The sequence below is a fragment of the Drosophila persimilis genome, unplaced genomic scaffold (assembly GCF_003286085.1).
Source record: "Drosophila persimilis strain 14011-0111.01,24,50 unplaced genomic scaffold, DperRS2 tig00000124-arrow-pilon, whole genome shotgun sequence".
Classification (NCBI taxonomy): Eukaryota; Metazoa; Arthropoda; class Insecta; order Diptera; family Drosophilidae; genus Drosophila; species Drosophila persimilis.
In genome coordinates, this window is record NW_020825294.1 from 1,063,855 (window position 1) to 1,076,354 (window position 12,500).

Sequence of the window (12,500 nt, forward strand, 5' to 3'; positions counted from 1 at the left end):
AAATACATCAATACATCAATTACAACACAACAATCCATTCTTTTAAAATTTTAATAATTTATTCATAGCTCTCATTACTTTCCTTTGTGATCACGTATACGCTGTGATGCCATCTATGGGCTATTGGGGTAGGCGAGAGTAGGGTAGGGTAGAGTGCTATATTTATCAAATATACCAAGTTTGGAAATTCTTCCCAGTTGCACTGAAAACTATTAGTTGCTAACTATGTAGTTCCTAGGTTAGTTAGTTTAGACCGCTGAACACGTCATCTTGGTGGCCATTTCCAGCGAATGATTCTTCTTCGTTGAGACGTCTCTCAGCGTTGCAAACGAGCCATGGAAACGCTCCTCAAAGCTTACGAATTCCAATTTTGATTTTAGTTTCTATTCGAGTATTCTAGTTCGCAATGTCGCTACGAAAGGTTGTTTATCTATTCGTCTGCTTGTCAGCCGCCCTTTTTCCAATGATCTTGGGTGAGGAGAAAAAGAAAATTGTTTTGATATACACAACATCCATCCGGGCACTTGGAGAACTAAGAGAAATCGAAAATTCCTACATGGAACACTTGACCAGCTATGTAAGGTCTCTCCACAAAAAGGTGGATACTCTAAAAAAGTGAGGGGAGATAAACGATTCGTTCCAAAGATAAACATTTAACTGAAGGAAGTTTCATAGATACCTTTGTTCTGTGGCCCATGAGAATCTGGATAGACTTGAGAGCCGCGTTCAGTACGTGGCCAATCCTCTGAACGCGCTAGGACTGCTTCGGCGTGCCCATGAAGACTGGCCCAAGTGGTTGTCCTACATCAAAGATCAGGAAGATGTCGAGAAAATGGATAAACTTGTGGCACAAATGCCTAATGCCGTGGACATGAATGAAGCCCTAATGGGTTTGGAGCGTATCGAGCGATTCTATGACTTGAAGGCATTCGATATGGCCAATGGACTAGTGGCGGGACTTCAACTCGAGTAAGAACGCGCCCAAATATTTCCCATTCGAATACAGATACAGCCAATATAATAATTCGTCAGTACCCGCATGACCGCACCCGAGTGTCTCATCCTAGCTGACTTTATGTACAACCGATCGGAATACACTAGAGCCGCTGAGTGGTACAGACTGACATGGAATAACCTTCAGTTACCACTGAATCCGATTGCCCGAGAATTCTACCGCCCCAATCAAGAGGAAGTTCGAAAAAGGTTTCTCATTAGCAGACTGCATGAAGGTTGGTTCAATTTGAAACGAAACGAACTGATTCTCAGAGTGATTTACTTCTTGCAGGCTCCATCGACCATATAAATGAGTATCTGGAGGAACTGTCGCAGGATCCTGCAATCCCTTTGGTATATCTAAAGCCAAAGCCCGCAGCGACTCTCATTGAACGGGGTTGCAGGGGCGATTTTCCGCCACGTCCAATGTTGGTCTGTCGCTACAATCACACCACAACTCCATTCCTGCGCCTGGCACCGCTCAAGGAGGAGGAAGTCAGTCGGGATCCACTCATATGGTTATATCACGACGTCCTCTACGACAGCGAGTTCGAACAATTGACAGTCAACCTGACCAGAGCGGAGATGGTGCAGGGCTACACGGATAACTACACCACGACAGAGAAAGAGCGAATTTTCTATGTCAATATATTTGAGGGTAGCGGCGAGAAGTTGGACAGGGATCTGGTGAACCGCATGGCGGACATTTCGGGTCTGCTTACGGGAGAACACACACAACTGGGAACAGTCAACTACGGCCTGGGTAGCCATTTCCCGGAGCACGGGGACTACTCAGACATCAAGGCCAATCCGGTACGTTACCTGCAATGGAAACCACAATTACTATACCTTCAAATACTACATCTGATTACTTAGGAACTCGTTGAAGAGGGCGACCGTTTAGTCACCTTTCTGTTCTATGTGAGTAACTTTATAATGTCATATCATGTTCTTTTGACATCATTTATCCACCTAAGATGACCGATGTCCCGCTGGGAGGTGCCACCATATTTCCGAAAATAAATCTCACCATCCAGCCGAAGAAAGGATCCGCCCTGTTCTGGTACAACATCCACAACGATTGGGAGCCGCATGTGCTAACACGGCACGCAGTGTGTCCCACGATCGAAGGCAACAGATGGAGTAAGTTATACATATGCATATTACTATATCTATTACTATATTATATTGTTTTCTTTACTAAGTTTTAACCAAGAGTTTGATGGCCTATGATCAGATGTTTGTCAAACTCTGCTACAAGTAGATCCTCCCCTTCTCTTCATACATTGGGTATAAAATGGCCTTTTATTTAAAAATATCTTACAATCTATGGCTAAATACACACACATTTACCTTCTTAAAATGGTTATAAATACTACTGAGAAATTCGAGCTATATCTAATAGGATCTTATATTGATTCCCAATAAATATTACTTCGTTTCTAAATGCTATTGCTAATGCTAATGCTAAACTGATTCCAAATCCTCCCACAGACAATACGTAACGTGCCCAATATGAGCCACAGGTCTGGTGGGATATCCATATATGAGAGTAGTTTCATTTCGGTTTGGATACAGATCTTCAAATGTCTTCCTTGCCATTGGCATTGACTGCTGGCTTGCTGGGTGGCACATAGAACCACCAGGCACACAGAAAGAATACCACGGATCCAAGCTTGCAAATCAACGCCAAAAGCCACATGTAGCTGTCGGAGAATAATAGTAGTGTATTATAGATACTCTATAGGTAATCCTTCAGCTTACCGGCTTATATAGAAATTATCGTAGACGAGACAGGCTCCTCCTCCCTGCTCGTCGCAGGACTCGTGCCACAAAATGCAGGACTCATCAATCAAAGCTCCGAATATAAGAGGAGCGGGTATAGTGCCCAGCAGCCGTACCTTGATCCACTGCAGACCCAGGGCAAAGGAACGCTGTTCGTCTTGAACGCATCTAAAGGGTGGAAAGCCAAATAATATGAGAATCCTTCGCAGGACATGTCTATAAGGAGATTACCTCAATGTGGCGGACAGAGCCGGCATCGTAGCGAGGAACGTGAAGATCATCAGGACGAAACAGAGGCCCACGAAGTACGGCAGACTCTGGCACGTGGAGTCGCACTTCAAGTTGGTGGCATCCGGATGTAGAGCGACGCCATCGTCCACCCATCCGACACTCTCGATGCAGCTGCAGTTGTGGTAGCGCTTCAGACTCTCCACATGCTCCTCCTGGCCACAGCCGGCGAAGCAGGGACTGTAGTACATGACGCCATTGGTGCCGCAAATGGGATCGTAGTTGGTGCGACTGCAGCCACAGTTCGCATTGCAGTTGGACACCAGCTCCGGTGGTCCGCTCCTGGCCTCGAGATTGTACGAGGTAGTGACGCCCGCAAACCTCGGATTGGGACAAGACACCAGGAAACAGAAGGTAAAAAATGCCGCCACCGTGGTGGCCATCAAACACATTTTGATGATGCCGCTGCAGGCGAGATTCCACTTCTTCACTAAATAGCCGCCCAGGAAGGTGCCACCGCCGCCAGCTGGCACCGTAATGAGTCCCATCACCAGAGCGGAAAGCATGGGCGAAATGCTGAACTGATTCTCGATTTGCTTGGGCAGAAAGGCGGCGAATCCGGCTATAACCAGACCCTCTGTAGCGCCGGCCAGGTTCAGGAAGAAGAATGTGGGATTCTTCAAGAGACTGAGTACCGCATGAGGCAGTTGCCCCAGTCGCCGCCGACCACCGGACAGGCCACAAGATCCATCTGATCCCTCCGATCCCTCTGATCCAATCTCCGCCACCGTTTTGGTTGCATGCGCCTCAGAGACCTTCTCCAACTGCAGTTTATCCGCTCCCGGCAGTGATTTCGGATAACCAAAGATGGGTATGGCTATAAGGAGGCACATTCCGGCGGCGAATATGAAGCCTAGCCACCAGGCACCAATCCAAACCTTGCTGTCGCTGGTCAGGCTCAACCTACGAGGAGATGGGAAATCGATTAGACTCTGTGCTGGAAAGGATTGGGGTTCCGTTCTCCTGCCCTGCTCGTGTAAATTAACTGAAATGGGAATTTATGTTTTCCACGGTAAACACGCAAAAAATCATAAACAAAATTTTACATGTTTTCCACATAATTTAAGGAGTTGCTGGAGGGGGACTCCCGAGTGATGGGAAGGAGGTGTAGCAGACATTATGACTTATGGCATCTCCTTGACAATAAGCCATGCGGCGACTCTTTGTATCCATGTGTATCCCTCTGCTTGGCTGCTTGTTGCTTTGGCTTCCATCCACCCCATCCTTCTCCCACCCCCTGTGCTGGTATCCCCATTCCGCTCCAGGGGATGAGGGGAAGTGGGATGTGAATCAAACAAATGCTCATTCGCACCTTATTTCCTTGTTGTCAGCACGAAATGTTGTTTTATTACTCTCTAGAGATATTTACCCGGCACAGTGCTTTGTGGCATTTGCCGTTGCCAGAGTAACAAATAAGCCCCGCAGTACCCAGCATACTCCTGTCTCTCCTGGGAGCAGCTTGGAGTCACCTGCCAGACCCCCACAAACACTCCTTCAGCTGCTACTGCTACTGCTACTAAGTCGCGCGATTAATAACAATCATTGCCAGCTTATCAGAGATGCACACTTACTGGACGGGGTCCACGGTCATCCAGTCCGTGTAGATGAGCAGCAATTGTCCGCCGAGTACGTAGCCAATGGCGGGTCCAACGGTGGCCATCGTATAGTAGATGCCTGTCAAAAAACATCGAGTTATAGCATCGGAAACTCTTCAATTAAACTTCAATTTGAAACGGTTCGAATTGTCATCGCATCTGGGTTGGATAGCAAACTCTCTCCCTTCCAGCTGGTCTTATCATCTGACTGCATCTTAATTTGCATGACAAAAGTCTTCAATTGCGACCTTCGTTTACAATACATTGAAATACAGTGCGTTTCGGGTATTTAAGGCGGTGGAATGTTTGCTCTGCTATAATTTCATCTTCCACGATAGTTTCTAAAAACTAAAGTCTAAATCTCTGACAAAGAGATTTATCTTATCTCGCATAAGCCAGTAAGAAATCGGAACATTTACAGAGTAAGTGACTATGTCTCCTGTAATCTGCTTATACTAGAACTATTACTAGGTGGTACATCTTTGAAACGCACCTTACTATCTTTCCTTTGAGGCTTACGCCTTCGAATATACTCTCAGTAAAGGAAAACGCCTCAGCCAAAGCGAATTTCAATTGTCTCAAAGCCAGACAGACAGACAGGACTACTCGTACTCGTACTGAAGCCGAGGCTGGACGGGTTTGATAATTTCACTGTCGTCTTTCGGATGCCACGATAAACTTAACTAAGAGGCAATAAATTTCCGCTGGCGTTCGTTTTCTTCCCAGGACTCGAGTCTAAGTCTGAACTGAGTCAGCAACAATCAGGAGCAGCCGTCGCCGTCGCCATCGCAGGCGGCTGCTCTTTAAAATTGGGTCAACAAGGGGAAGGATGGCTGGCACGGCACGAGACCTCTGTCACAGGATTGGGATCGAGATTTCCGGCGAGCTAGGAGCTGGGAACTGGGAACTGCGAACTGAGCCTGGGGCACAAACAGTAAATACTGTTTGCTTCCCTTTGTAACCGATGTCGCAAATAAAAATAAATATTCATGTGTGAGAGCAACTAGCAGATACTTTGGATACTCTGTTTGATACGTCCCTATAACCAAACCACCCCAGGAGTGCGATATCCGAAGAGTGTGGGTATTTGTGCATAGTACTTCATTTGTTGTGCGACTCCAGACAAAAGTAAAGTTTTTGCGCGTCTTATCAATGAAACGTTGCCGTCCCGTAGCCATTGCCGTTGCCGTTGCCTGCGAAACTTACCCAAGTAAACAGATGACATCTTCTTTGAGACATTCTCATCGATGTATGTGACGCCCAGTGTGAAGAGGGGTGCAGCACCGGCACCATGGAGCAGTTGAGCCCCAAAGAACAGCCACACGGTCCACGTTAAACTATCGTACTCCTCGCGCTCTCCATTCCCAGCATTTACCTCGCAGGAGTATTGCTGCAAGGATATCAGAGATTTAGTTGCCATGACAGCTAGTCGCATCTTCTACTGCACCATTGTCTGATTCAGATTCGGATTCGCATTGGGGTTGCTGCTGCTGCTGCTCCCCATCTCACAGACATTCGCCTCGGCAATGGTGGCCCGATAGGGACCCACCAGGAAGTTGGGCAGCAGGAAGATCAACGAACCAAGACCCATCACTATCAGTCCGATGGCAATGAAGCGCGGCTTGGAGGCACCCTTCCGTCCGCCATAGTATGTGACAGGCACCAGGCAGGCGAACGAGGCCAAGTCGTAGCCACTGGCCACCAGGCCCATCTGTCTCGAGCGCAATCCGAAGCGCCGCTCAATGGTCGAGATTGAGACGTTGATCAATCCGTTGACAATCAGACCTGAAAGAGAAAGTTTGGTCCGTCAATACAAGGATAGATTTCCGTTCGCTTTCATCCCCTGCTATCTATCATCTGGGGCAGGGATCATCCCCCAACTTTAGTGAGTGAAGAATATGATTTTATGACTCCAGAGAGGCAGCAGTTTAACAGATTGTAATACAATACAGAGCGCTACAGGATAGGACACGAGGGCGGAAGCCAGTGGTGTTTTGCCTGATGGAGGAGGTGTTACCGGGGGGCGGGTCATAAATTAAATATCTGTACGACAAATTGATTTTGAGCTTAGGCGCATTTTCTATCATAAATAAATATCTGTTAGTTCTGCGAACGCCTCTCCGCTCTCGACCCACTGCCATTGTATTGCTTAGAATATTATTTTTTTTGTGGCCCCCCCCCCCCCCCCCCCCCCCCCCCTCCGGAACAACAAATTCAATTTATTTTCCAATAATCGTCTCGTGTTTGAAAGAGGTCCGGTCCGGTCCTCCCGTGGTCATCTGCCGGATTTAAAGGTGTCCTAGGAGCGTGGCAGACGACGATGACACTTACGAGTCATTTACCCCACTAAGTGCAATCATTTAATATTTCACCAGGAAAACCCTGAGACTTTGAAGGGGAGACATGGGCGGGAGTCTCTGAAGTGCGTGTGTGACCTTTTGCTAAGGAAGTGAAGTGCCGACGGCTGCTATGGCTACGTGACAATCTCCTATTTTGCATGGACATCGATTGAAGTAAGTCCTTTTGCGGCCATGTGGAAATATTGATGAAAACTGTTTGTCTAATTAGCACATGATAGACTTTAAGATGCGAATATCCACATTAAGTATACAAAAAAAAGAAGAAAATGTATAGAAAATACGTGTGCTATCAAGAAAGCTTTCAATTTCATAGGTAATTATCAGAATCAGTTCGAGAATCAATTAAAGTTTAGATTATGTAATATGTTATCACCCATATAATCATATGTATCCGCAGGAATTTAAGTAAAGAAACTGATTCATTATCTTCTTTATGGACCAGTTTTGCCACAGGGTAAAATCTATAGTTGTTCCAAGAAAGGGTCCATAAATATTCCTATATTCGACTGTGCCTCTGACTACTTAAATAGGATCATCGTTTGGATCAAAACATTCGCATGCATGTGTTTCCACCTTGGGAGTGCAGTCACCAGAGTCGAGTCTCATTTCCATAGAAAGATACTCGGGTCGGGCTCTGTTCTGTTCTGCGGCATAAGCAACAACAATAAACCATTTGAACCATTTGATGCATGGCGAGCGAACGCGACAATCCAAAATTGTTGCGGATGATTTATGTTAATTCCGTGTCAACTGATTAATATTTTCGGTCACGTGCCGCCCGAAACCGTATCCGATCCATCCTGTGGGCAAGTTCAGCAAACATTGCAGGCGCGAGAGCAGCGGGTGGGCCAATGGAGGATGGATGGAGAACGTACTGGTACTGGGGTACGATGCTTCTATTTGACTCCCAAAAGCGAACCGGAAGCATTCCCACGTCGAGGGTCAGTGGGCAGCGCAATGTGCAACAGATGCCGGCAGCCCAGTCATGCAGCAGAGACTGCAAGAACCCAGTTTGCTTACAGCACACGGCCAAGACATAAATACGAGGGCAGGGCAAAATTCAACCAGAGATGTCCACGTGATGACCTCAAATCGAGATCCTATTGGAGAAAATCTATCATCTATATTAACTATCAATATGGAATGAGATGTAGAATTCAAAAGGAGTTCAACATAAATGTAAGTATTTAAAAAAAGCTATCAGATTGGAAAAAAGCATAATTATAAAAATAGTAGAATAGCTTAGATTTATATTGAAATTGAAATTTGTGCGAAGATACATAAAACTATTGATATGAAAAACCATTTTAGGATGTGTCAAAGTCAAATGCGACTTTAATAAAAACGAGGGGGAACGTTGTGAGTTGCTTCGGAGACCGCAACTCTACGGTTATACCCGGTACTAAGTCAGTATGGCTTTCCTCCTTTGAGATATACGTTTTATAGTGAGATCTAACAGGAGTGCGGATACTAAATTTGGTTACTCTAGCTTTAATAGTCTCTGAGATTTGTGAATATGCCCAGATTTGCATTCTTTGCGGGGGCGGAAGGGGGTGTGGCGAAATTTTGAAACAAACTCGTCTCGGTCCGATATATTAGGAGTGTGGATACCAAATTTGGTTGCACTAGCTTTTATAGTCTCTGAGATCTAGGCGTTAATGTTTTACTCTAAGCAAAGCCGCCTATGCTACGTGTGTGTTAGAGAGAGACAGGGCGAGAAAAAATGAAATTGTTTTCTTGATGCTGGCTATAATAATAATACGATCCAATTCAGATTCCGCAGTCTAAAAGATATGGTCATTCTCTACGATTCTGCGTTTTTGGTTTTCTCGTATCTTTAAAATTGTGGATGCCACAGATTTTCGCCCTTTGTGGGGGCGGAAGTGGGCGGGGCAAAGTTTTGAAATATTTTTGTAGCAGTGACATATCACAGAAGTCTGGATCCAAAACATCGTTGCTCTAGCTCTTATAGTCTTTGAGCATTAGGCGCTGAAGGGGACGGACAGACGGACAGACGGACGGACGGACAGACAGACAGGGCTCAATCGACTCGGCTATTGATGCTGATCAAGAATATATATACTTTATGGGGTCGGAAACGATTCCTTCTGGACGTTACACACATACACTTTTACCACAAATCTAATATACCCCAATACTCATTTTGAGTATCGGGTATAAAAATAATACGAATAGAAATAATGATAACTAAACATTTTAAAATATTATAATACGTGTATAACCTTGTACATATATCAATACAATTCTAATTATTGTCGTATCGGGCAATAAATCATGATTTCCTGTATGTGTACATATGTATGTGCATATATTGAGCATACGAAATAATTTTAGCTCCCGCTCACGCGCTCATCTCCGAGTGTCCTTTTGGCAAGCATCCAAAAATTGCCAAACTGGCCTCCATCCAGCGAATGCACTTTTGCAAATTTCATCTCATCTAATCCCTGGAACATAGCCTAATCCCTCGAAACAGGCATAAACGTGTCGACAGTTTCGGGGAAATTGGCGAATTTTAATTAACCGCGTGAACCCGTAAGGAGTGGAACCCGAACTCGAAGCTAAAGCTACCCGTAGCCATGGACACCACGGTCTCCGTTCAGTGGAGGAGGATGGGCTATGGGTTGGGTTGGGTAAACAGCGATTAACATTGTTTTGATTTATGCCGCTTCCCCCCAGCAGCATCACTGGACTCACGCCCATGCCCCATCCCACCAATAATGCCTATGACAACGTCAAGAGATACCATCCCACTCCGACACCTTGGTTCCTTGTGGAGAACCATTTACACTTCACCGGGCCTTTCAAACTATTCAAAGTGAGTGGATTTTTTGAGGTTAATGCATCCTCGGGCTAGAAAAGCCAACTCCCTCGACTGCTCCAGGCTGATATTAATTTTTAATTTGCGTCTATTCATTGCAACTTCAACCTGCTTCTGGCCCCATCTCCAGCTCCAGCTCCAGCAACAGCTCCAACCTCAAACCCTTTTGGGCGAAGCGAACACTCTTATCTGTTGCACACAGACTTGGGCCGGGTCTCAGGATTTGCTCAGGATGCTAATGAAGCGATGCGGATGTGCATGGCATTGTCTTTCGGAGTACAGGGCCAGGCGTACAGACTCCTGGTTCAAAGTTTGCCCAGCTCTTTCCAGGAAAGTTTTCTTTATTTGTGTAATAATCCAAAGAAATATGCTCGCTGGCTACAATGTACGAGTATTTAAGGGGGCATAGGAATTAACTCAGAATGGGGTATATCCTATAAATATTATTTCATTAAAATTTAAATTTCCAAAGCATACAAATACATATATCTTAATCCGGTTGGTGGTTAATTTTTTTGGATGCTTCAAGTGTAACCTTCACTGCGTTCCACAAAAACTGAATAAATAAAATACTGCGTGGGTCGAAAATTCGCGCGAGACGAGCCATTTAAACGAATTAAGTGGCGAGCCCCCACAAGAAACGATTCTCTGGATTCTCTGGACTGGTCTGGATCCAGTGGCCGACTCACCTTGCAACGCACCGCCCCAGCAGAGCCAGAAGAGCGCCCACTTGGCGGTGCAGAAACGTTGCAGCCACTGCGGTTGAAAGCTGCACCAGCCAAAGCGCTGGTCCACCAGTAATGCCGCATCCGTATCCGTGTCCTGGTCTGCCCCAGAAGCACTGCCCACCCGGCTGGAGCGGGCACTATTATTGTTGTTCACATTGGCACACTTGGGATTGACGGTGGACTCCAGTGCCCCAGGAGTAGCAGCAGCAGCAGCTGCATCCGCATCCGCATTAGTAGCCACAGTTGCCATCGTTTCACTTTCCCCTTCACTCAATGTCCCAACGAGAGAGAATATTTGCGACTGCGATCCGCACCGAACGACACTCGAAGTGGAACTGAACGCAGATATTCCATCTGCCACAGAATGAAGCTCGGCCTCACGCCCCCAGCCTGACTTCTGTGTGCGTGTGCGGGGCCCAACAGCGAAGGACTTGCCACAAACAGAGCTCTGTTAAGAAGCCACCCCCACTGTGGCAGCAGCCACCCACACCAACAGCGCATTTACAGCGCGACACATTCATGAATGAAATTTGTACGCTTCCTTGCCACACACACACCCACCCACTGGTGCCTCCTTCCACCTGTCATCTGTGCAACATATGTATGTGCATAACATATCCCTTGGTCTTGGGCTCATATCAACAGATGTCATAACGTTTTCATATAGTTTTCGGAAGAGCAGTGAATAAGTAGAAGTAGTGTTTTCCAGAGATAGTCCGCCAGAAGATAGATAATCCTTACAAAAAATATTTTATATTTTCATTACAACTTTCAAAAGTTTATTCAGTAAATTTTTCGGTTTAGTAGGTCTGTTTTTTTTTCTTTACTAATTTATAAACTTAGATTATGAAAATACGTTTAATTTGCCAATGCAACAAAAAATCATAGGTACAGAATATGAATTCACTGTTCAAAGTACCGAAAGTGTTGATCAATCAAACATTTAAATGAGTTTAAGTTTCGATTGCCGAATTTAGGAGGGGTTTCCTGTCTAGCAATAAGGCCTGAAAGCACCAAAAATCGTTCCATCTTTTCTTTTCATTGGTTTTCCGTTGTTTTCTTTTGTAAATTAAGTACGATACAATGATCAAATGTTTAAGTAAGGAGAAGAAAATGTTTCGATTGGTGCATTTTGGAAAATAGTATTTGAATAAAAACTTGCTCGCTTTTGCCTACTTAATGTATAGAGATATACATACATATACATCTATATAATATAGTTACATTTATAGTTTTAAACAATAATATGATCGGTAAACAAAAACAAAAATCATTAACAAAGAGCAAAAAAAAATTAAAAGGAAACAAAAAATATTTAAAATGAACTCAAGGTTTTGGGTGTAGCTCCCCGTCTAGAGGCTTTCTCCTGCCACATTCTATAATAGAGAGAGTACACGAGTACACACACACGGTATTTACAAGATCTGGGCGTTGAATCGAAATATGTTTACATTTCTATATAAATATTATATGTGGTGTGGGTCAAAATAGGGTTTGGGTTCGGGTTTGGGTTTGTGTCGCCTCATCGAGTGCTGGCATTGCTGAAAAGTTGCATTCCTCAAATAGTGTTTCTGCTGTTCAGGGTATATGTTTCAGAGATGCTGGGTCTTAGCTGGGGTATTGGGTTTGTTTGAGTAAGCTTACTTAAAGCAAAAGTGTTTCCGTTTCCGTACACCATGTACTTAACTCGTATGTTTTGGTTATATGTAAGATACACGTACTACAGTGAACGCTTTGGGCACTACGACAAATATCACATAATGAGATCAATTGGATTTATTTTGGGTGCTTGTTTTGTTTTGTTTTGTTTCGTATCGTATCGTTTGTTTTGTTTAGTTTTCGCGTGCGCTTCCATTTCCGTTTTGTATGTGTGTGTTTTTGTGTATAAGAATGTACGATTAATTGCACAATG

The 12,500-nt window shown here is 44.8% G+C and overlaps 2 protein-coding genes across 2 annotated transcripts; one reads left to right on the forward strand and one right to left on the reverse strand.

Annotated features, from left to right (window-relative positions):
- Positions 1–363: 363 nt before the first annotated feature.
- On the forward strand, positions 364–2,415 carry LOC6593505 (prolyl 4-hydroxylase subunit alpha-2). The gene is made up of 7 exons (XM_026987625.1): positions 364–615; positions 676–969; positions 1,033–1,229; positions 1,286–1,806; positions 1,870–1,914; positions 1,971–2,136; positions 2,199–2,415. Exons 1-7 carry the CDS (start codon positions 407–409, stop codon positions 2,255–2,257), a joined length of 1,491 nt encoding a protein of 496 aa, XP_026843426.1. The 5' UTR covers positions 364–406; the 3' UTR covers positions 2,258–2,415.
- Positions 2,416–2,575: 160 nt separating this feature from the next.
- On the reverse strand, positions 2,576–10,838 carry LOC6593504 (solute carrier organic anion transporter family member 4A1). The gene is made up of 7 exons (XM_002019109.1): positions 10,550–10,838; positions 6,109–6,446; positions 5,868–6,051; positions 4,638–4,740; positions 3,010–3,969; positions 2,758–2,946; positions 2,576–2,699 (listed from the first exon to the last, which is right to left on the reverse strand). The coding sequence occupies exons 1-7, from the start codon at positions 10,836–10,838 to the stop codon at positions 2,576–2,578; spliced, it is 2,187 nt and encodes a 728-aa protein (XP_002019145.1).
- Positions 10,839–12,500: the final 1,662 nt, after the last annotated feature.

Coding starts and splice junctions, on each gene's coding strand:
- LOC6593505 (XM_026987625.1), top strand. CDS start 407: ATGTCGCTACGAAAGGTTGTTTATCTATTCGTCTGCTTGTCAGCCGCC. Junction 1,230..1,285: donor CATTAGCAGACTGCATGAAG/GTTGGTTCAATT, acceptor TACTTCTTGCAG/GCTCCATCGACCATATAAAT. Junction 2,137..2,198: donor GATCGAAGGCAACAGATGGA/GTAAGTTATACA, acceptor TTCTTTACTAAG/TTTTAACCAAGAGTTTGATG.
- LOC6593504 (XM_002019109.1), bottom strand. CDS start 10,838: ATGGCAACTGTGGCTACTAATGCGGATGCGGATGCAGCTGCTGCTGCT. Junction 4,741..5,867: donor GATGTCATCTGTTTACTTGG/GTAAGTTTCGCA, acceptor GTTTTTTGACAG/GCATCTACTATACGATGGCC. Junction 3,970..4,637: donor ATGACCGTGGACCCCGTCCA/GTAAGTGTGCAT, acceptor ATCTCCTCGTAG/GTTGAGCCTGACCAGCGACA.